Raw genomic sequence first — 24,325 nt, 5'->3', positions numbered from 1 at the left:
AGTAAGCCGATCCCAACGGGGACACACATCGAAAAGAGATTGCAGAGAAAGGGATTACAAGAGAGTAAGCCGATCCCAACGGGATACACATCGAAAAGAGATTGCGGAGAAAGGGATTACAAGAGAGTAAGCCGATCCCAACGGGGATCCACATCGAAAAGAGATTATGGAGAAAGGGATTACAAGAGAGTAAGCCCGATCCCAACGGGACACACATCGAAAAGAGATTGCGGAGAAAGGGATTACAAGAGAGTAAGCCGATCCCAACGGGGACACACATCGAAAAGAGATTGCGGAGAAAGGGATTACAAGAGAGGAAGCGATCCCAACGGGGATCCACATTAAAAGTTGCCAAGGTTGGAGACCCTGTACTCTAGACAGCTGGGGTGTGTGTGTGTGTGTGTGTGCAGAAAGGGGCATAATCTGTTGGGGGTGGGGGGTGGTGGGGGTTTGTCCTGGGAAGCCAGATCCCGGATCCTCCGGCGGCCCCTTCAGAGGTCAGTGCTGGCCTTGGCGGTCAGCGCCTGGATGCGGGCGGAGTTGCAGCCTTTGCACAGGATGTGTCCATCCAACGGGTAGCAGCCTTGGTTGTCGCCTTCGGACAGGAGGCCTCCGCAGTCCTGGGTGGAAGAGACGGGAAAGGGGTGTGTGATCGGGTCCGGGCAGGGGCGAGGAGGATGGGCTACGGGTCCTTTGGCTTGGCCCAGGATCAGTCCCAACCAGGCATGGCTGGGGGGGAGGGAATCTGGCATTTTAAGTGGCCCCACTTTCTTGGGGTTGCCACCCCGATTCCCATCTAGTCACACACACACACACACACACACACACACACACACACCATATTTCTAGAGGTGAAGGTTAAGGAAATGAATAGATTTGCCCTTCCTATCCTTCCTTTCTTCCATTTTTCCTCCCTCCCTCTTCTGACTCCTTCTTCCTTTCCTCCTTCCCTTCCACTCTCTCTCTCTCTCTTTCTTTCTCTCTCTCTTTCTTTCTTTCTTTCTTTCTTTCTTTCTTTCTTTCTTTCTTTCTTTCTTTCTTTCTTCTTTCTTTCTTTCTTTCTTTCTTTCTTTCTTTCTTTCTTTCTTTCTTCTTTCTTTCCTTTCTTTCCTTCCTTCCTCCTCTCCTTCCTCCCTCCTTTATCCTCACACTCCTTATCCTTCCTTCCTTCTCTGAATTCATCTTTCTTTCTTCCTTCCTTCCTTCCTTCCTTATCCTTGCTCTCCTTATTCCTTCCTTCCTTCCTTCCTCCTCTCCTTCCTCCCTCCGTCCTTTATCCTCACACTCCTTATCCTTCCTTCCTTCTCTGAATTCATCTTCCTTCCTTCCTTCCTTCCTTCCTTCCTTCCTTCCTTCCTTCCTTCCTTCCTTCCTTCCTTCCTTCCTTCCTTCCTTCCTTCCTCCCTTCCTCCTCTCCTTCCTCCCTCCGTCCTTTATCCTCACACTCCTTATCCTTCCTTCCTTCTCTGAATTCATCTTCCTTCCTTCCTTCCTTCCTTCCTTCCTTCCTTCCTTCCTTCCTTCCTTCCTTCCTTCCTTCCTTCCTTCCTTCCTTCCTTCCTTATCCTTGCTCTCCTTCTTCTTCCTTCCTTCCTTCCTTCCTTCCTTCCTCCCTTTCTTTCTTTCTTCCTTCCCTCCCTCCTCCCTCCTTCCTGCCTTCCTCTCCTCCCCCTTCTTTCCTCTCTTTCCATCCCTTCTTTCTTTCCTCCCTTTCTCTTCCTTTCTTTTTCTTTCTTTCTCCCTCGTTCTTTCTTCCTCCCTCTCTTTCTCTTTCTTTCTGTCTCCCTCCCTCCCTCGTTCTTTCTGTCTCCCTCCCTCCCTCCTTTCTTTCTCTCCCTCCTTCCCCTCCTCCCTCCCGTGAGAGCCAAGAGAGGGGGGAAAAGAGGGGCCAGAGGCACCCACCTCACACCGGTAGCACAGGACATGGAAGTCGCGGTCCAGGGCCACGATCCGGACAGTTTCCTCCTGGCCCTGGGCGGGCATGATGGGTTCCTTGCAGACGGAGCATCGCGGGGCAAATTTCCTGGGGTGGAGGGTGGGCGAGAAAAGGGAAGAGTGAACAGCAAGTAGTCCTTGACTTACGGTCACAACGGAGCCCCCATTTTTTGTGGCTCAGTGAGATATTTGTTCCGTGAGCAACGCCTGTAGGGAAGAAATAGACTAGGAGAGGAGCGGGTGAGAAAGAAACTCAAGATTTTCGTGTCTTGATGCGCTTTGGCATAAGAGTAAGACGAGAGAATCTTTGCCAGGCAGTCAAGATTTTTACACAAGGACCACAGGCCTTGGGTTCCGCTAACCTGGGTCCATCGTGTTGTGTGAACTCAACTCGCTGTCAGGATTCCAGCAATCGCCCTAATGAAATCATGATTCTCGAGCCAAACTTCCAAAAACTTCAAAGGATTCATTTAGAGGCGACATACTGGCCCTGCCCTGGATGAAGCCTCTAATAAATCCTTCGGATGTTTTTTGAAGTTTGGCTCGAGAATCCTGATTTCATTAGGGCGACTGCTGGAATCCTGACAGCAAGCCAACTCTGGCCTCCATCATTTACAGTCCCCTGGATCCTGTTTCCCCTCTGGATGTCTCATAAACCAGATTCTCCAATTGAGCCCCGTTCACCAGGCTGGGTGTCATCAATGACGTTCTCCAATTAAATATATTCCCGGGCAAAAGCTCCGGTAGTTTAGTTACAATCTTTTAAAGAGAAGAGTTGGAAGGCACTTCCGCTTTCAAACTGCTGCCCTGCACTTCCAGATTTTCTTCCTCTCCTGTTTTTGTTTTTTTTAAATGGCAACTCCTAAAACAGGCCTAGGAATGCTTTATGAGTTGAACCCACGTTTATTTTCACGTACACCCCACCCCCATCGTTTCTCCAGCCCTCCAGACCCTCTGCAAAACACACACACACACACACACACCTGTGGAAATCCTCAATGCAATGAATGTTGCCTCCGGCATCCACGGTGAAGGGGATGCCATCCAGGCTCCGGTTGCAAATCACGCAGGTGAAGCAGTGAGGGTGGTACGCTTTCCCGGTGGCCCGCAGGATGCGCTCCATGATGGGCTTGGCACAGACACTGCACGGCTCCAGGGTGTTCTGAGGGAAGGAGAGACGGAGGGGAACCGGTCAGCGACAAAGCTGTGGGTTGTTTCTTTTTATTTTAAAAAAAATGTTATAAATGCCTTTTACTGTTTTCATTGTTTTTTTAAAGGTTTGAATTGTAACATGTGTTTGAATTGTGAACTGCTGAGTTCTGCTGAGATGGCTGGTATAGAAACCTCTCTTTCTCTCTCTCCCTCCCTCCCTTTCTCCTCTCTCTATCTTGTCTGTCTGTGTTTATCTATCTATTATCTATCTATATCATCTAATTATCTATTTATAATCTATTTCATCTGTCTTTCATCTATATCTATCTACTATCTATCTATCTATCTATCTATCTATCTATCTATCTATCTATCTATCTATCTATCTATCTATCTATCTATCTATCCTGTCTGTCTGTCTGTCTGTCTGTCTGTTATCTATCTATATCATCTATCTATTTATAATCTATTTCATCTATGCCTTTCATCTATATCTATCTATCTATCTATCTATCTATCTATCTATCTATCTATCTATCTATCCATCCATCCATCCATCCATCCATCCATCCATCCATCCATCCATCCATCTCTTCATGAGAATGAAGATCTGCTCCTGACTTCTTGCCAAGTAATTGCTGCTACCGCATGGCGTTTGGGAGCTATCAGCCTGGCAACTCTCCCAGCCTGATCAAGGTCTGCGGTTGTGAAATCTCCTGAAAGACTGTTGGCCGGGACTTTGCTGGAGAGGAATTCCCTTTAACCTAAATCAAAAGGGGTTTTATCGGGACGAGGAGTCGGCTTCGCGATCTTGGGAAGGTCTAGGACAGAACAGCATGGTTCTGCAAGGCGTGTTCTTCCAGAGGTGCCGGGGACTACAAACTCCAGCATCCCGAGCCGAGGAAAGGACCCTGGGATGGGGGGAAATCTGGTTCTCTGGACTAGAGGGAAAAAAAAAACCCCAGAGAGGAGAAAAGAAGGCATCCTGGTTATTTCCCAGAGCAATATAACCATGTTGAATTCTAAAGTATAGTGCAATATTAATGCAATATCAGGGATTTTGCAGTTCAATTGCATAGAATGCAATTTGTGTTTTATTTTATTTATTTATGTATAACTAGCTCAATACCCGTGTTTCCTACGAAACTATGTGGTCGGGCTTAGTTTTTGGGGAGGAAAATAAGGAAAAGAAAATTCTGCCTCTGCCTACCAGCATCCATAAGTATTGCTAGCATCCTGTCAGTGTGTGAGACGGTTGAGGGCTGTTTGGAAACTGAAACAGTATTTGCTGTGTGAGCAAGAAGGAGACAGCAAGGAGCCTGGGCGTGGCTTAGCTCAACTGTTCTGTACTAAAGCTGGTTGGTGCTGCTGTGAAACTGAAACTCAAACTCCTCTGCTTGTGTTTTGCATTTGGAAGAGATTTCTTTTCAGGCTGGGAAAGGGAGTAGAACTCTTTAGCATCAGAGCGTAATAATAATAATAATAATAATAATAATAATAATAATAATAATAATAATAATAATAATAATAATAATAATGCTCTGATGGTCATTTTGAAAAATCCTTTCTTAGTGAGCCCCTAGAAGTTAAGAGGAACATACAGGCCAAATTTCAAGTTTGTAGACTTTACGGTTCGGGAGATTTTGTGATGATGCGTGAGGGGCATTTTGCTTTTATATATATAGAAGATAAATGTACACTGAAGATGGCATTTAATGTCGATGTACGAGGTGCTAGGACAATCAAGTAAAGAAAGAAAATTTCCCAGCCCAGCATCTCCAGCAGTTAAGATGTCAAATCACAGCCGGCGACACCGTTCAAGCCGGCATGGGGTGCGATACGCATGGATTGATATCTTGGCATCCTGGCGTGCCTCCCCCCCCCTCAAATGCATCCCAGGGGAAACGACACAACTATCACAAAGGACAACCGCAACCTTTGATTCCCGCAGGCTCAACGGACGACCACGAAAACCAGCGACCAAGTTCATTCACCCTGCTTAATGCAAATTGGCGTTGTTCCATATTCCAAATTTGGAATGTTTGAAGTGATGGTGGGAGTATGAATAATTCTTAGAAAATATGAAATTCATAGTATTTAGGGAGTATAAATACAAGGTGCTGAGCGATGTTATTTATGTTGAGATGAATTAACGGGGCAATGAGAAATGGATTAGGAAAGAGATTAGCCCCGTTGAAGTTGTGGAAGTCGGAAGATTAGGGATCCCCAAACTTGGCAACTTGAAGACTTGTGGACTTCAAGTCCCAGAATTCCCTGACCCAAATGCATTCTTTTTGACGGGGATCCCCCATTGGGATCAGCTTACTCTCTTGCAATCCCTTTCTCTGCAATCACGCAGCTCTAAGAGGCCACCTAAATTTGGATGCCCCCTTTGAGGTCATCTTTTTGAGGATGACCTAATCCAAGGTTCTCCAAACTTAGCAAGTTTAAAGACTTGTGGACTTCCAACTCCCGGAATTCCTGAGCTAACATGACTGGAGGAGGAGGAATTCTGGGAGTTGGAGTCCACCAGTCTTAAAGCTGCCACTATACAATTTGAAATAATTGGTACCAATGGATAGACAGCAAAATACGAAAGGTATAGGTTAAAAAGAGGAAAAATATACTTTGTCTAATGAGAACCTGTTGAAATGGATGGATATTTGGAATGTATAAATACAACCAAGACTTTGCACTGTCAAAAAAAAACCGATGGTGAAATGTATCAACATACTTTGCTTTTAAAGATGTTTGTATTTTAATGTTAATTTTCAATAAAGTTTTTTTAAATTAAAAAAAGAACTATATGTACCTATTTGCATTATTATTGTTGTTGCTTAAAAAAGACTTGACCCAGTTAATGCAATGTATGTTTATATTGAAAAATAAAAATAAAAACTTATCTGAGAGCAAATTGTGGTTGTTGTTGTTGTTGTTGTTATAGGTCATGGGTCTTCAAAGTCGACAGCTTTAAGACTTGTGGACTTCAACTCCCAGAATTCCTCCTCCGGTCATGTTAGCTCAGGAATTCTGGGAGTGGAAGTCCACAAGTCTTAAAGTTGCCAAGTTTGAAGACCCTTGGATTAGATAGATAGACAGACAGACTAGATAGATAGATATAAATAGATAGACAGACAGACAGACTGACTAGATAGATAGATATGATAGATAGGTGATAGATTTAGGAGTCTTCAAACTTGAGTGCTTGAAGGCTTGTGGACTTCAACTCCCAGAATTCCTCCTCCAGTCATGTTAGCTCAGGAATTCTGGGAGTTGAAGTCCACAAGTCTTAAAGTTGCCAAGTTTGAAGACCCTTGGATTAGATAGATAGACAGACAGACAGACTAGATAGATAGACTAGATAGATATAGATAGATAGACAGACAGACAGACTAGATAGAGATGACAGACAGACTGACTGACTAGATAGATAGATATGATAGATAGGTGATAGGTGATAGATTTAGGAGTCTTCAAACTTGAGAGCTTGAAGACTTGCGGACTTCAACTCCCAGAATTCCTCCTCCAGTCATGTTAGCTCAGGAATTCTGGGAGTTGAAGTCCGCATGTCTTAAACTTGCCAAGTTTGGAGACCCTTGGGTTAGGTCATCCTCAAAAGGATGACCGCAAAAAGGGCCATCTAAATTAAGGGTCGCAGAGGAAGGCATTGGTTCAGTGGGCTTCGCCTTGTTTGACGGCCTTGCGTGCCGCCATTGTGAATCCCTGCCGTTGTTAACTGGATCGGTTAAGCGAATCTGGCTTCCTGCTTGTCAGATGGTCGCCAAAGGGACTCACGTGACCCCCCAGGAGACGCTGCGACCGTCATAAATACGAGTCAGGGGCCGAGGGTCTGAATTTGGATCACGTGGCCACGGGGGATGCTGCAACGGTCGTAAGTGTGAAAAACAGCCACACGTTGCTTTGTTTTTAAAGTGTGGTTGTCACTTTGAACTTCCCTTAAGGACAAGGAGAAGTGATCGGACAGCCCATTTGGCCGAAAAAAAGGGGGTCAGGTCTCCTGTTTGAGTAGGAATTGGACTAGAAGACCTCCGGGGTCCCTTCCGTGATTCTGTGATCTTGGGCAGAGGGTTGGACTTCCAGCTCTGGGATTCAGTCAAGCGCCGGTGTTTTCCTCTGTTTTGGAAAATCTGTTCAGCTGCTGTTTCCTTTACTTGCCCCAGAAGACTCTGCTAATAAAAGTTTGCTGTGGTTGGATAAATTGGTGGAGCTGTTTCGGAAGGATGACTCAAGCCCACAGATGGGAAACATCTGAGAGAGAAAGAGAGAGGAAAGAGGGTGGGAGGGAGAGAGGGGGGAGGGGGAGAGAGAGAAAAAGAGAGAGAGAGAGAGGAAGGGAGGGAGAGAAAGAGAGAGAGGGAGGGAGAAAGAGAGAGAGAGAGACGGGGGAGAGAGAAAAAGAGAGAGAGAGAGACAGAGAGAAAAAGAGAGGGAGAGAAAGAGAGAGAGGAGAGGGTGGGAGGGAGGGAGAGGGTGGGAGGGAGAAAGAGAGAGGGGGAAGGGAGGGAGGGAAAGAAAGAGAGAGGGGAGGGAGGGAGAAAGAGAGAGGGGGAGAGAGAAAAAGAGAGCGAGAGAGACAGAGAGAAAAAGAGAGGGAGAGAAAGAGAGAGAGGAGAGGGTGGGAGGGAGGGAGAGGGTGTGGGAGGGAGAAAGAGAGGGGGAAGGAGAGAAAGAGAGAAACAGAGAGAAAGAGAGAGGGAGAGGGAGGGGGAGAGAGGAAAAAGAGAGAGAAAGAGAGAAGAGGAGAGGGTGGAAGGGGAGAGAGAGAAGGGAGAGGGAGGGAGAGAGAGAAAGAGAGAGAAAGAGGGGACGGGGAGGGAGAAAGAGGAGGGAAGGGAGGGAGGGAGAGAGAGAGAAAGAGAGAAAGAGAGGGGAAGGAGAGAAAAAGAGAGAAAAAGGGAAACAGAGAGAAAGAGAGAGGGGAGGGAGGGGAGAGAGAGAAAAGAGAGAGAAAGAGAGAAGAGGAGAGGGTGGAAGGGGGAGAGAGAGAAGGGAGAGGGAGGAGAGAGAGAAAGAGAGAGAAAGAGGGGACGGGGGAGGGAGAAAGAGGAGGGAAGGGAGGGAGGGAGAGAGAGAGAAAGAGAGAAAGAGAGGGGGAAGGAGAGAAAGAGAGAAAAAGGGAAACAGAGAGAAAGAGAGAGGGGAGGGAGGGGGAGAGAGGAAAAGAGAGAGAAAGAGAGAAGAGGAGAGGGTGGAAGAGAGAGAAAGAGAGGGGAGAGGGAGGGAGGGAGAAAGAGGAGGGGAGAAAGAGAGAGAGGGAGAGAGAAAGAACGAGAGAAAGAGAGGGAGGGAGGGAGACAGAGGGAGAGAGAGAAAGCGAGAGAGCTACTGTTTGCAAACGACTTTAAAAACCATCTCTGGGCACCTGATGGCTCACTCTTTTTGTAGGCTCCCATCTTCACATTGGGTGACCAGTAGGGAAAACAGAAGCATCTGCAGGAAAATATATATATATATATTTTTTGCAAGGATCCTGCAAAATTCTCTGGGCTTCCTTGCAGCCAAGCATGAAGTAGACTTAAGAAAACGGCCCGGCTTGGCAGCCAGATGGGAGATGCTGGGTCCCTTCATCCTGGTTTGAAGAGGAATGGAATGGAATAGATTAAAATAGACTAGAACGGAATATAGAATAGAATAGAACAGAATAATATTGGGAAATAGAATAGAATATTAGAATAGAGTATTACAACAGAACAGAACAGAGTAGAAATAAAGCAATAGAATACAACAGAACAGAATAGAGTTGGAAGGGACCTCGGAGGTCTTCTAGTCCAGCCCCCTGCTCAAGCAGGAGAACCTAGACCATTGGAGACAAAGGGTTATCCAAACTCTTCGTAAGAACATTCCAGCGATGGAGCATTCACAACTTCTGGTGGCAAGTCGTTCCACGGGTTAATAGTCCTAACTGTTAGGAAATTTAATGCCAGGTTGCTTCTCTCCTAGATTAGTTTCCATCCTTGGCTTTTTTGTCCTGCTTTCAGGTCCTTTGCAGAATAGTTTGACCCCCTTCCTCTTCTTTGGGGCAGCTCCTCAAATACTGGAACACCGCTATCGTGTCACTCCTAATTCTTCTTTTCTCCAGACTAGCCAAACCCGGATCCTGCAGTCGTTCTATGTACGGTTTCGCCCAGGCCAGGCCTTAGTTGCTCTTCTCTGAACTTTTTCCAAAGTCTCAACACCATTTTTTTTTTTTTGTAGTATGGGAAGTCATGCACAACAACTGCGGGGAAGAACAATGGCTGCAGGAGCCGGGAAGAGGCTGGAGAAAATATCTGTAGACCCCCTCACATCCTGGACATCAACTCTTTCAACTTCTCAAGACGACACCGTAGGGACGTGATGGCGAACCTATGGCACGCGTGCCACAGGTGGCACACCGAGCCATTAGTGTCGGCACGCAAGCTGCAGGCAAACTTACCTCACCGCGCATGTGTGCGCCTCCCAGTTGACTGTGGGCCGGTTTGAGGCCTTTTTCGGCCTCCCGGAGGCTTCGGGAAGGCTTCTGCAGGCTTTGCAGGCCGAAAACTAGGCCCGTTTCACCGTTCCTGTTTTTCTGAAAATACTGGAAGTGATGAAACGGGGCTAATTTTCAGCCAACAAAGCCTGCAGAAGCCTGCAGAAGCCTCTGGGAGGCGCAGGGCAGGGAAGGTGGCGGTGGGCGGGTATTGCGTGCACATGTGTAGGGGGCATGGGGGGGGCACGCATTGCCTTCTGGGTGCTGGCATGCGAGCATGAGCGTGCGCACAATTTTTGGCACAGGAGCCCCAAAAGGTTAGCCACCACTGCTATAGGGCACTGCACACCAAAACAATTACTCCGTTTCCCCGAAAATACGAACAATCCTGAAAGTAAGTCCTAGCTTGATTTTTACACGTGCGCCCAATAAAAGCCCTACCCCCCAAATAAGCCCTAATTAAGATCCCTAGCATAAAAATTAAGCTAGGGTGGGGATTGGGGGGGTAGAGCTGCCCTACGACTTACCTGTGGACAGGTGTAGCCAGGCCTCGCACATCCCAATACCTGCCTGGCCGGCCCATTTTTTCTGCAGCTGGCAAGGCTGGGAAGGCTTTCCGGAAGGCCTCTGGAGCTGAGAACGAACCTCTGGATCGATCCAGAGCTCTATTATGGGATGCAGAGGCCTTCAGGAAAGCCTTCCTGGACACAGAAGGAGAAGAAGTTCCTGAAGGCCTCTGACATTATTAAAACTAAGATGGAATTACTGAATAATGAAATAATAATATGTGATGAAATTGCAAATCTGACAGATAAAAGTATGATGAACAAAGATTAAGAAATAAGAATTTCCAGATATTATATAAAGAAGATAAGAGTATAATTTAAAAAAAACCAGAATAAGTTAAGATATGAATCAAAAATGGATAAAATAAATGTGAACAACATAAGAAATATTGGTGAAAATTTATAGAAAAGGGAAAATGTAATGATACGATAAGAAACTGAGTATGTAAGATAGATATGTAATTAATATGAATTGTAAGGATACAAGCGACAAAGTTACAGTCATACCGTTACAAGTGGGAGGAGATGGGTGATAAGGAGTGATGAGGAGATTAATAGTGATAGTAGTGCAGACTTTGTCAATAGTTGGACAGTGTGGAGGGAATTATTTGTTTAGCAGAGTGATGGCGTTCGGGAAAAAACTCCCCTTGTATCTAGTTGTGCAGGGCTCTATAGCCTCGTTTTGAGGGAAGGAGTTGAAGCAGTTTATGTCCAGGATGTGAGGGGTCATATTTTCACAGCCCTCTTTTTGGCTCATGCAGGATAATTAGGATTGAATGGTGGGGTTCTTGGTACTTTCAATATCAAAAAAGATGTTGAGACTCTAGAAAAAGTGCAGAGAAGAGCAACCAGGAGGATGAGGGGACTGGAGGCTAAAACATATGATGGACGGTTGCAGGAACTGGGCCTGGCTAGTCTAGGGAGGAGAAGGACCAGGGGAGACAGGAGAGCAGCCTTCCAATATTTGAGGGGCTGCCCCAGAGAGGAGGAAGGGGGTCAAGCTATTTTCCAAAGCCGCCCAAAGGCCAGACAAGGAATAACGGATGGAAACTGATCAAGGAGAGAGATTCAACCTGGAAATAAGGAGGAATTTTCTGACAGGGAGAGCAATCAACGCATGGAATAGAAGTTGCCTTCAGAGGTTGTGGGAGCTTCATCCCTGGAGGCTTTCAAGAAGAGACTGGGCTGTCCTCAGTCAGAAATGGTGTAGGGTCTCCTGCTTGGGCAGGGGGCTGGACTAGATGATCTAGAAGGTTCCCCCCCAACTCTGTTAATCTGTATATATTCTGTAATCAGAGGAAATAAGGAGAAATTTCCTAACAGTGAGGACATATAAAGTGACATATAAGGGGAAGGATGTGTGTTTGTGTTTATTTTTATGGACATATAAAGTGACATATAAGGGGAAGGATGTGTGTTTGTGTTTATTTTTATGGTCACGGCCATGAGGTGCACTGAAGATGGTGTTTGATTTCGTTGTACAAGGTTCAATGACAATAAAGTAAACTAACACAACCTGTGCTGTCCCAGCCAGTCTATGGGAATTGGATAGTTACTTAGGAATTATGAGCTGTCCCCTTAAGGGAAGGCATCATGGTAAACGTAGTTAAAGGTATCCTGGGAAATGTAGTCCATGTCATGTGGCCACATCTGTAATCCCGATTGGTCACTAATTTGACCCTGGAAGGGTTGGGGGAGGTTTCCCTCACTTTTGCCTGAACTCTTTAACTCATGGCAGCTTCTTTCTATCGCCACGAGATGGGTTAGGAGATCACCATCTTTTACTACAAGGCAGATATACAAAGGGTTGGTCATTAAAGAAGAACTTCGTCACAAACGTGAGTTATGAGGATACCCGACGAACCAATAAATGTAATTTGTTATGGACGTCTTGTTGAGTTTATCTATCTGCATCTGTACAGTGCATAAATCCACCTCTGTACAAGATACAAAAAATAACCAGTGGAACTGCTGGCCTCCAGAAGTTGTGGCTGCTCCAACACTGCAGGTTTTTAAAGAAGAGACTGGACAACCGTTTGTCTGGAACGGGATTAGGGTTTCCTGCCTGAGCAGGGGGTCGGACTAGAGGACCTCTGGGGTCCCTTCCGACTCTGGTTTTCTCTGATTCCTTCCCCTTCCTCCCCGCCGGTGCTTTTGAGAGAAGAAGCAGTTACCGCAAATAGGGATGTTTACCAAGAAGCCGAGGCGACTCGCTTTCTCTCTCTCTCTCTCTCGCACGCGGGCGAACCCACAATCTGCTTTCTCCGCTATTCAAGACGGAATTAAAATAACAGGATTGACAGACGTGAACTACGCTGGCCGGGCATTATGTGCTCCACGCCGTCTGTGTGCAATTACGGGAGGCCGGGGAGAGAAATGCAAACAAATTGGTCGCATTTCAGAGCATTTTTCCCTTTCAGGCTCCAATTTCTTTCCCCTCCTGGGTGAAAGACTAATCAGCCCTTGGGCGGAGAGACAGGTGTATATGGATTTTTTTTGTGTGTTTTTTGTTTTGCCAAAGTGGCACAAAGTAGCCCCGGCTGGCTGGCGTGTCATTTCCATGCTCGATCTCTCCCTCTTTTTTTGGAAAAAACGACAGGTGTGCCATTAAGAGTTTGCCTCCTCCCTGGATTTAGTCCGATGCCAGCTTTGCAATAGAGGCTGCTTAAGGCGAATAAATATATTTGTAGCTCAGGGTTGACCTGAGGGGTCCTGGGGGCTCTCTGAGCTGGGTGGGTTTCTTGCAGACCTTTCATGACCCAACTAGGTAACATCGTCAGTACAAGGAGGGAAATGGGAGGGAGGGAGGGAGGGAGGGAGGGAGGGAGGGAGGGAGGAAGGAAGGAAGGAAGGAAGGAAGGAAGGAAGGAAGGAAGGAAGGAAGGAAGGAAGGAAGGAAGGAAGGAAGGAAGGAAGGAAGGAAGGAAATGAGGAAGGAAAAAAGGAAGGAAGGAAGGAAGGAAGGAAAGAAGAAGGAAGGAAGGAAGGAAGGAAGGAAAGGAAGGAAGGAAGGAAGGAAAGGAAGGAAGGAAGGAAGGAAGGAAGGAAGGAAAGGAAAGGAAGAAAGGAAAGGAAAGGAAGGAAGGAAAGGAAGGAAGGAAGGAAGGAAAGGAAGGAAGGAAGGAAGGAAAGGAAGGAAGGAAGGAAAGGAAGGAAGGAAGAAAGGAAGGAAGGAACGAAGGAAGGAAGGAACGAAGGAAGGAAGGAAAGGAAGGAAGGAAGGAAGGAAGGAAGGAAGGAAGGAAAGGAAAGGAAGAAAGGAAGGAAAGAAGGAAGGAAAGGAAGGAAGGAAGGAAGGAAAGAAAGGAAGGAAGGAAGGAAAGGAAGGAAGGAAGGAAGGAAAGGAAGGAAGGAAGGAAAGGAAGGAAGGAAGAAAGGAAGGAAGGAACGAAGGAAGGAAGGAAAGGAAGGAAGGAAGGAAGGAAGGAAGGAAGGAAGGAAGGAAGGAAGGAAGGAAGGAAGGAAGGAAACAGCTATAGAGTCCTTGATGCTCTCTGAGCTTGATGGTTTTCTTGCAGACCTTTCATGACCCAACTAGGTAACATCGTCAGTACAAGAAGGGAAACGGCTTTGAGGATGAAGCAGGGAGGGAAGGAGGGAGGGAGGGAGGAAGGGAGGAAAGAAGGAAGGAAGGAAGGAAGGAAGGAAGGAAGGAAGGAAGGAAGGAAGGAAGGAAGGAAGGAAGGAAGGAAACAAACAGCTATAGAGTCCTTGGTGCTTTCTGAGCTTGATGGGTTTCTTGCAGACCTTTCATGACCCAACTAGGGAACATCATCAGTGCCTCATCAGTTCAGAGAGCAACAAAGACCCCACATTCCTCCCCCTCCTGCCCTTCTCTCTACAAAGTTCCTTCCCTTCTACCTTAGCACTGATAATGTTCCCTAGTTGGGTCATGAAAGGTCTGCAAGAAAACCAGCCAGTTCAGAGAGCATCAAGGACTCTATAGCTGTTTCCTTCCTTCCTTCCTTCCTTCCTTCCTTCCTTCCTTCCTTCCTTCCTTCCTTCCTTCCTTCCTTCCTTCTATTCCAATTCCCTCCCTCCTTTCCTTCCTTCCTTCCAATTTCCTTCCTTCCTTCCTTCCTTCCTTCCTTCCTTCCTTCCTTCCTTCCTTCCTTCCTTCCTTCCTTCCTTCCTTCCTCCCTCCCTCCCTCCCTCCCTCCCTCCCTCCCTCCCTCCCTCCCTCCCTCCTCAAACCCGTTTCCCTTCTTGTACTGACGATGTTACCTAGTTGGGTCATGAAACGTCTGCAAGAAATCCACCCAGCTCAGAGAGGGCCAAGGACCCCATAGTCCTTTTCTTCTTCTTCCTCCTCCTCCTCCTCTTCCTCCCAGTCACTTCTGCACTGTCCTTAACGTTGCAAAGAGCTGCAATCATCCCTTTTCTAAAAAAAAAACAACAACCCAGTACAGTGAGTCTTAACAACCATTCGTTTAGCAAGCAAGGTTTTCAAATAAGGTAGTTAAAAAAGTAACTAATGGCCCTTTTTTCACGCTTATGATCATTGTGGCAGCCTCCATGGTCCAAATTCAGATGCTTGGGAAACTGACTCCTAATTATGACAACCCTAGCGTTCCCGCGGTCACGTCGATCCCCTTTTGCGACTCTCTGGCAAGCGAAGCCAGTGGTGGGAGCCAGATTCGCTTCAACGACCCTCTCGCTAAACTCAGCAACTGCGGCGGTTCGCTTAACAACGGTGACACGAAAGGCTGGTAAAAGTGGAGCAAACCTCACTGAGCCGCCGCCTCACTTAGCAACAGAAAAGGCTGGGCCTCAATTCTGGCCGTTTAAGTCGAGGACTGCCATCCATCTCACTGTTATGGTGATCCTGGGTGAGTTACACAAACAGGATTGAACACGTGATAAAAAAAATGGTGCAGCTTTCCCCCAAAACACAGTTAAGCACAAAGCTGCGGGGATCGGTGCCGTTTTTCTCCTGCGTTTATTCTTGGCAGCCTTAGCTAGACTCTGATAAGTACCTGGTTTCCCCCAAAATAAGATCCTGAAAGTAAGTCCTAGCTTGATTTTTTGCACGTGCACCCAATATAAGCCCTACCCCCCCAAATAAGCCCTAATTAAGATCCCGCCCACTCCAGGGTGGACGGGTAAAAATTAAGCCAGGGTGGGGAAGGGGTGGTGGTGGAGCTGACCTGCTACTTACCTTTGGACAGGTGTAGCCAGGCCTTGCACACCCCGACACCTGCCTTGCCGGCCCGTTTCTTCTGCAGCTGGCAAGGCTTTCCTGAAGGCCTCTGGAGCTGAGAACAAAGCTCTGGATCGATCCAGAGCTCTATTATGGGATGTAGAGACCTTCAGGAAAACCTTGCCGGCCGCAGAAAAAGAAGTTCCTGAAGGCCTCGGACAGCGAAAAGGAGGCCGGAGGATGATGCACGCAAGTGAGGTTAGTCAGTGGATGATGTCCCTGAACATAAGACCTGGTGCCTTTTTTTGGTGGCAAATATCTATATCTATATCTATATCTATATCTATATCTATATATCTATATATCTCTATCTCTATCTATCTATCTATCTATCTATCTATCTATCCATATCTATCTATCTATCTATGTCTATCTATCTATCTATCTATCTATCTATCCATATCTATCTATCTATCTATCTATCTATCTATCTATCTATCATCTATCATCTATCTATCTATCCATCTATCCATCTATCTATCTATCATCTATCTATCTATCTATCTATCTATCTATCTATCTATCCCTATCTCTATCTATCTATCTATCTATCTATCTATCTATCTATCCATCCATATCTATCTATCTATCTATCTATCTATCTATCTATCTATCTATCTATCTATCTATCTATCTATCTCATCCATCCTATCCATCCATCTATCTATCTATCTATCTATCATCTATCTATCTATCCATCCATATCTATCTATCTATCTATCTATCTATCTATCTATCTATCTATCTATCCATCCATCCATCCATCCATCTATCTATCTATCTATCTATCTATCTATCTATCTATCTATCTATCTATCTATCTATCCATATCTATCTATCTATCTATCTATCTATCTATCTATCTATCTATCTATCCATCTATCCATCCATCTATCTATCTATCTATCTATCTATCTATCTATCTATCTATCTATCTATCTATCTATCCATCCATATCTATCTATCTATCTATCTATCTATCTATCTATCTATCTATCTATCTATCTATCTATCTATCTATCTATATGAATGACAGGGTCTTATTTTTGGGGAAACACGGGTAGTCCTCGAGGTACAACAATTCTCTCAGCGGCCGTTCAACCTTATAAGGTTGCTGAAAAAAAGTGACCTACAACCAGTCTTTTGCCCCTTGTGACCATGGTCACGTGATCCAAATTCGGGCATCTATTTATGATGGTTGTAGCGTCCCTCCGGGATCACGTGCTCCCCTCTTACGACCTTGCGACAAGCAGAAGTCAGCGAGGAGACCAGATTCACTTAACAACCTTGTTCCTCATTTAATGACCGTGGTGATTCACCACACAAATGGGCAGCAAAGGAAGTTGTAAAAGGTGAAAAAAAATATAAGTAGTCCCGCGAGATTGGAGAAGATATACCCCACATGAATCCAGCATGTTGGACACTGTAGAAAGAAAGAGGGTACCTTCTACCACATGTGGTGGTCCTGTACAGAAGCTCAGAAATATTGGCTTAAAATGAAACAACGGCTGCAAGAAATTTTTAAGGAACAAGTAGAATTGGAACCCGAATTATTTCTGTTAGGGATATTCAAAAAGAAATGTGGATGTCTATCTAAATTGTGGAGTAGGATCTACAATTACTTAGATATAAGGTAGAAAAATATAGGAATACATAATAATAAACGACAAAATTGTGTTCCCTCCCTTCTCCCATACACATGGAATATTAAACTATAGCACGTAGTCTATAAATACTCTTGACAGTTGATTTAGATATATATATACATATATTACGTGTTAATATATTATTTTTTCTTGTTTGTTTTGGTTTCTTTTCCTTTCTTCCCTTTTTACTTGAATTAGTGATCTATAAAGATGATACAGCTTTGTTTATTAATATTAATTAAGAACTGTGAATTAATATAGTTAACATGGTAAAACTGTCAAATTCTAAATGTACTGCCAAGACAATTTAAGTTGTTTAAGGAGAAACTTTCTGACAGTGAGAACAATCAACCTATGGAACAGAAGTTGTCCTCGGAAGTTGTGGGAGCGCCATCACTTGAGACTTTCAAGAAGAGATTGGACTGCCATTTGTCAGAAATGGTGTAGGGTCTCTCACTTGGGCGGGGGGTTGGAGTAGATGACCTACAAGGTCCCTTCCAACTCTGATGGCTTCCCATCTCTTTTCTCCAACTGAGGACAGATCCTGCTTGCCAAGCCGAAAGACATCACAGCTCTCACTTCGTGCCCTCCAAGTGGCAAATGATAACAGATAACAGATAACCAGAGTGGGAAGGGACCTTGGAGGTCATCTAGTCCAACCCAAACAGGAGACCCGACACCATTTCCGACAAATGGCAGTCCAATGAAATGAAGAATTTGCAAAGTCACTTGGAGACTGTGATACAGTCAAAAACGGTCAGGAACTTTTAAGGAGAGACCGGACTGCCACCTGTCAAAAAACAGCGTGAGGCCTGCTTGGGCGGAGGGGGTTGGGCTAGATGACCTACCAGGTCCCTTCCAACCCTGTTATTCTGTAGCTGTAAAATGTGGCTTCTTGTACCCTACAGCAGTCAATGCAGGGGCCGTCCTGCACCCTCCCCTCATCCACGGAGCCAAATTGTCCGTCGGCTGGCTGCTGAATTTACGCCCGCCATCTATTTCAGGAGACGGGGTGTGTGGCGCGGCGCAGGCTTTAAACACATCTCCCTAATGGCTGGGGGAGAAAAGACTTTTTAATAACAATAAAAAAAGAGGAAGATTTAGGGGGATTAATAAAGGTGTCTTTTAAAGCTGCAGGCTGCCATTAAAGCCATTAACGGGGGCATGAAAGAAACACGGCGGGAGCAGGTGGTGCACGAGGAAATTAAGACTTCTTAAAAAAAAATTTCCGGTGACCTCAGTACGCCAAGGCTCCGGCCTCCTCGACTTGGGCGGAAAATGGGCATCATTGGCATCGATCAAAAGGAGGATTTAAAAGTTTTAAGTGATAACGGGAGGGAGATCGGAAACACAAAGGTGAAAGAGAACCTTAGGAGGAGGATAATTCCATCGGATTACACTTTTATTCCAGGGGGCTGTGAAAATGCTCAGAGTGAATTGAGAAAGGATGTTGCTCACAGCGGAATCGCGCTGTAAAAAGAAAAGAGTCGCGGGAGGCAATGTGCAGAGCCCACTTAGAAGGCGGAGGAACGGTATTGTAAGGTTATATGATTACTCTGGGGGTATGTGTGTGTGTGTGAGAGAGAGAGGGAAACAGAGAAAAAGAAAGAGGAAGACAGAGAAAGGAAGAATGAAAAAGAAAGGAAGAAAGACAGACAGAAGGAAAGAGAGAGGGGTGGGGAAGAAGGAAAGAAAAAAGAGAAGCAGAAAGGCAGAAAGAAAGACAGAAATAGAGAGAGAGAGAAAAGAAATAAAAAAGGAAGAGAGAAAGAGAGAAAGAAAAGGAATGGTAGAAAGAAAAAGAAAGAGAGACAGAGAAAAGAGAGAAAGGAAGACAGAGAAAGAAAGAATGAAAAAGAAATAAAAAGAAATACAGACAGACAGAAAGAAAGAAAGGGGGGAAGAAGGAGAGGAAAGAAAAAAGAGAAAAGAAAGGCATATATATATATATATATATATATATATATATATATATATATATATATATATATATATATATATATATATATATATATATATATATATATGAAATAAAAAGGAGAGAGAAAGAAAAGGAATGATAGAAAGACAAAAGAAAGACAAGCAATAGACAGAGAAAAGAGAGGAAGAATGAGAGAGAAAAGAGAGAAAAAGGAAGACAGAGGAAGAAAGAAAAAGGGGAAGAAAGAAAGAAAGGAAAGAGAGGGAGAAAGAAAGGAAAAAGAGAGAAATAGAAAGGCAGAAAGACTGAAATAGCGAGAGAGGAGAAAGAAAGAGGAAGATGAGAAAGATAGGGAAAGGGAAAAAGAAAGAAAGAAAGAAAGAAAGAAAGAAAGAAAGAAAGAAAGAAAGAAAGAAAGAAAGAAAGAAAGGGGGACAGGAAAAAGAAAGAGAGGAAGAGGGAAAGAAAGAGGAAGAAAGAGAGGAGGAAACTGGCCATGGTGAGCGAGGCATGGTTAATCTCTCTCCCCTCTGCAGCTCCATTCAGCTTCCCACACAGCCAACCATTCTTTTATTCCCTACCTTTTGCACTGATTTCTGCAAATGGGAATTTATGCAAACATCCTGCATCTTTCCTCACATTTAATAAGATTAAGGACTGAGAACAGCAAACAAGCAACCAGCAGGAAAAATGTACAAAATCTAGCAGTCTGTTGCCCGCTTGGCTTTGTAAACATGGCTTCTTCCTGACAAGCCCAACATATTCGCCTCTGCAGGCAGGAACACCGAAGGCTGCTCAACTTTGGAAACCTCAGGAGGGGGGGGACTTCAACTCCCAGAATGCCCCAGTTGATGTGCATGGACTTCAATGTCCCTGCATGACTGGGGGATTCTGGGACTTCAAGTCCATACACGATGGACTGGGGGATTCTGGGGATTAGAAGTCCATACATGATGGATTGGGGGATTCTGGGTGTTGAAGTCCATATACAATGGACTGGGGGATTCTGGGTGTTGAAGTCCATACATGATGGACTGGGGGATTCTGGGTGTTGAAGTCCATACATGATGGACTGGGGGATTCTGGGTGTTGAAGTCCATACACAATGGACTGGGGGATTCTGGGTGTTGAAGTCCATACACAATGGACTGGGGGATTCTGGGGATTAGAAGTCCATACATGATGGATTGGGGGATTCTGGGTGTTGAAGTCCATACACGAAGGACTGGGGATTCTGGGTGTTGAAGTCCACACATGATGGACTGGGGATTCTGGGGATTAGAAGTCCATACACAATGGATTGGGGGATTCTGGGTGTTGAAGTCCATACATGATGGACTGGGGGATTCTGGGTGTTGAAGTCCACACATGATGGACTGGGGGATTCTGGGGATTGAAGTCCATACACAATGGATTGGGGGATTCTGGGTGTTGAAGTCCATACATGATGGATTGGGGATTCTGGGAGTTAGAAGTCCATACACGATGGACTGGGGGATTCTGGGTGTTGAAGTTCATACACAAATGGACTGGGGATTCTGGGTGTTGAAGTCCACACATGATGGACTGGTGGATTCTGGGAGTTAGAAGTCCATACATGATGGACTGGGAGATTCTGGGAGTTAGAAGTCCATACATGATGGACTGGGGGATTCTGGGTGTTGAAGTCCACACACGATGGATTGGGGATTCCTGGAGTTAAAATCCATACATGGGTGGGGGATTGTGGGAGTTGAAGTCCATACACGAAGGACTGGGGATTCTGGGTGTTGAAGTCCATATATGACAACTGGGGATTCTGGGAATTCAAGTCCTTAAAATGGGGATTAGAAGTCCATACATGATGGATTGGGGGATTCTGGGTGTTGAAGTCCATACACGAAGGACTGGGGGATTCTGGGTGTTGAAGTCCACACATGATGGACTGGGGGATTCTGGGGATTAGAAGTCCATACACAATGGATTGGGGATTCTGGGTGTTGAAGTCCATACATGATGGACTGGGGATTCTGGGTGTTGAAGTCCATACACGAAGGACTGGGGATTCTGGGTGTTGAAGTCCACCATGATGGACTGGGGATTCTGGGGATTAGAAGTCCATACACAATGGATTGGGGGATTCTGGGTGTTGAAGTCCATACATGATGGATTGGGGGATTCTGGGAGTTAGAAGTCCATACACGATGGACTGGGGGATTCTGGGTGTTGAAGTTCATACACAATGGACTGGGGGATTCTGGGTGTTGAAGTCCACACATGATGGACTGGTGGATTCTGGGAGTTAGAAGTCCATACATGATGGACTGGGAGATTCTGGGAGTTAGAAGTCCATACATGATGGACTGGGGGATTCTGGGTGTTGAAGTCCACACACGATGGATTGGGGGATTCCTGGAGTTAAAATCCATACATGGGTGGGGGATTGTGGGAGTTGAAGTCCATACACGAAGGACTGGGGGATTCTGGGTGTTGAAGTCCATATATGACAACTGGGGGATTCTGGGAATTCAAGTCCTTAAAATGGGGATGGATGGGTTAGGTTTCCAAACTGCGCAGAATCGTAACAACGGGTCCTACTGAACTGGTCTGAACCGGTAGAATCCCACCTGTGGCGCGCCGTATTTTCATGAATTTCACATTTCTTATTTTGCAGGTAAGTCGTTAACAACTCTTCAGCCTCTTTAGGGGAGAAGAGGAGGAGAGGAAAACGAACTTAATCGTCTTTAATGATGCCTCCACAAGCCGTTAACATTCAAATTGTCGAGCTGCATTGCGCTGACAATGTCTTTCGGGTAAATTACCCTCCAATTTGGTTGGGGATAAAAACAAAAATAAAGGATTTTAAAAACAGGAGCGTGTATCCGTGTGTGAGAGTTCTTTTGCATCTCGTTTATTTATCTAATTTTTTTTTCTCTCTCTCTACGTTGCTATTTTGGTCCTTTTTAATCTTTTACTAAGGGAAGAAAAAGAAAAACAACAACAACCCAGAAGCTATCTGTGGTTTGGAATCAGATCGGGTTTTCTGCACCAGTAAGTAAAAAAAAAAGCGATTTCTGCTCATCCGACATTTAATTTCTAGAAAACAGCCTGGTTGGATATGAAGAATTGGGAGCTTCTCGTGTTCGCTTGACCGTATTTTGCAACGCAGAACAGAAGCTGCCAACCCACCAGAAGATAGGCTCCGAATCCAGCGGGATCTCAAGAGACTTCAACACTGGGGCCCTATCTAAGGAAAATTAAATTCAATGGGGAGAAAAAGGAAGGTTCTACATTTAGGCAAGACAAAACAAAATGCATAGGTACAGCATAGAGGTGCTACCTGGCTCAGTAGCAGGAATTGCAAGAGGGATCTCGGAGTCCTAGTGGGTGATCACTTAAATATGAGCCAGCCGTGTGGCAACACCTGCCCAAAAAAGCCAACCTAGTTCTAGGCTGCATCAACAGAGGGATAGAATCTGGGTGGCGCAGTGGTGAGAGTGCAGTACTGCAAGCTACTTCTGCTGCAGTCAGCTGCCTGCAATTTGGTAGATCAAATCCCTCCAGGCTCCAGGTTAACTCAGCCTTCCGTCCTTCCAAGTTGGGTAAAATGAGGACTCAGATTGTTGGGGACAAGAGGCTGACTCTGTAAACCGTTTAGAGGGGGCTGGGAAGCACTATAAAGCGATATGTAAGTCTAAGGGCTATTGCTTAGTCCTTGTGAAAGAAACCCAAGAAGAAACCAGCATGGCTGCACAAAGATCTCTCTGGCGAATTGAAAGAAAAAAAAGGACAAGTACACAAAATGGAAAGAAGGACGTACAACTAAGGCAGAATATCAGCAGATAGCCAGAATCTGCAAAGACGAAGCAAGTCAGAATGAACAAAGACTTTCAACAAAAGTCAAAGACAATAAAAAAAGTTTCTTCCAACATATAAATAACAAGAAAAAAATCAAGGAAACAGTCGGTCCACTAAAGAGAGAAGATGGCAAGGAAGTAACAGGCAACAGAGAGAAAGCAGAACTGCTTAACTCATTCTTTGCATCCGTCTTCACGCAAAAAGAAACTATAGCTCAACCCACCAAAACATAACTGTAAAAGACAGACCAGAAATAAAAGTTAAAATAAGCAAAAAAAAATAGTAAGACAACACCTGTCTGATCTTGATGAAAACAAATCAATGGGGGCCTGATGGATTACCTCCCATAGTTTTAAAGGAGCTGGCAGAGGTCATCTCAGAACCACTGCACCATATCTTTCAAAAATCCTGGAGCACCGGAGAACTACCAGAGGACTGGAAAAGAGCTGATGTGGTTCCCATCTTCAAAAAAGGGGAAAAAAACAGACCCAGGAAACTATAGACCAATCAGCCTAACATCAAAACCCGGGAAGATACTGGAAAAGATAATAAAAAAACAGATCTGCCAACATCTAGAAACAAGTAAAGTAATAACTATCAATCAGCACGGGTTTGTTAAAAACAGATCATGCCAAACCAATCTTATTTCATTCTTCAACGCAGTGACTAAATTAGTAGACCAGTAAAATGCTGTGGACATAATATATTTAGATTTCAGCAAGGCATTCGATAAAGTAGACCACAACCTACTTCTTAGCAAGCTAGAAAAAATGTGGAATAGATAGCACCACCACTAGGTGGATTTGCAACTGGCTGCAAAACGTACTCAACGAGTAGTCCTTAATGGGTCTAAGTCTCCATGGAGGGAAGTAAGCAGTGGGATGCCACAAGGTTCCGTCTTAGGCCCAGGACTCTTCAATATCTTCATTAACGACTTAGAGGAGGGAATAGAAGGGGAACTTACCAAATTTGCAGATGAGACTAAGCTGGCAGGAATAGGCAATACCCAAGAAGATAGGCTCAAGATCCAGATGGATCTTGACAGACTAGAACCCTGGGCCACATCTAACAAAATGAAATTTAATATGGAGAAAAGTAAAGTCCTACACTTAGGCAAGAAAAACCAAAAAGACACATACAGACTGGGTGAAACCAGGCTCAATAGCAGGAACTGGGAGAGGCATCTTGGAGTCTTAGTGGACAACCAGCTAAATAGGAGCCAGCCGTGTGCAGCGGCAGCCAAAAAAGCCAATGCAATCCTAAGTTGCATGAACAGGGATACAATCGAGATCAAGGGAGGTACTAATACCACTCACTAAAGCCTTAGTAAGGCCACACCTAGAGTCCTGCATCCAGTTTTGGTTGCCACACTATAAAAAAGATGTTGAGGCTCTAGAAAAAGTATAGAGAAGAGCAACCAGGATGATCAGGGGACTGGAGGCTAAAACATATGAAGAACAGTTGCAGGAACTGGGCCTGGCTAGTCTAGGGAAGAGAAGGACCAGGGGAGACAGGAGAGCAGCCTTCCAATATCTGAGGGCAGGGGGTTGGAATAGATGATCTACAAGGTCCCTTCCAACTCTGTTAATCTGACTT

The 24,325-nt window shown here is 45.1% G+C and overlaps 1 protein-coding gene across 4 annotated transcripts in view; it reads right to left on the bottom strand.

Annotated features, from left to right (window-relative positions):
- Window positions 1-340: 340 nt before the first annotated feature.
- LPP (LIM domain containing preferred translocation partner in lipoma) overlaps window positions 341-24,325 on the bottom strand; it is a 249,100-nt gene continuing 225,115 nt past the window's right edge. For 3 of the 4 annotated variants that reach the window (XM_087965599.1, XM_087965600.1, XM_087965601.1), the window contains 3 exons: window positions 2,919-3,097; window positions 1,903-2,023; window positions 378-620 (listed from right to left, as the gene is read on the bottom strand). In XM_087965599.1, the coding sequence (XP_087821725.1) occupies window positions 492-620; window positions 1,903-2,023; window positions 2,919-3,097 (429 nt within the window). In that variant the 3' untranslated portion in view covers window positions 378-491. Of the gene's footprint in view, window positions 621-1,902; window positions 2,024-2,918; window positions 3,098-24,325 lie in introns of all 4 variants that reach the window. The other variant, XM_087965602.1, reaches the window with a different exon arrangement.

This window comes from Notechis scutatus, chromosome 4 (genome assembly GCF_049901735.1).
Source record: "Notechis scutatus isolate UNSWTSFEM ecotype Mainland chromosome 4, rNotScu1.2, whole genome shotgun sequence".
NCBI lineage: Eukaryota > Metazoa > Chordata > Lepidosauria > Squamata > Elapidae > Notechis > Notechis scutatus.
Note: the sequence above shows the minus strand (reverse complement) of the source record. Positions and strands in the feature narration are given on the sequence as shown.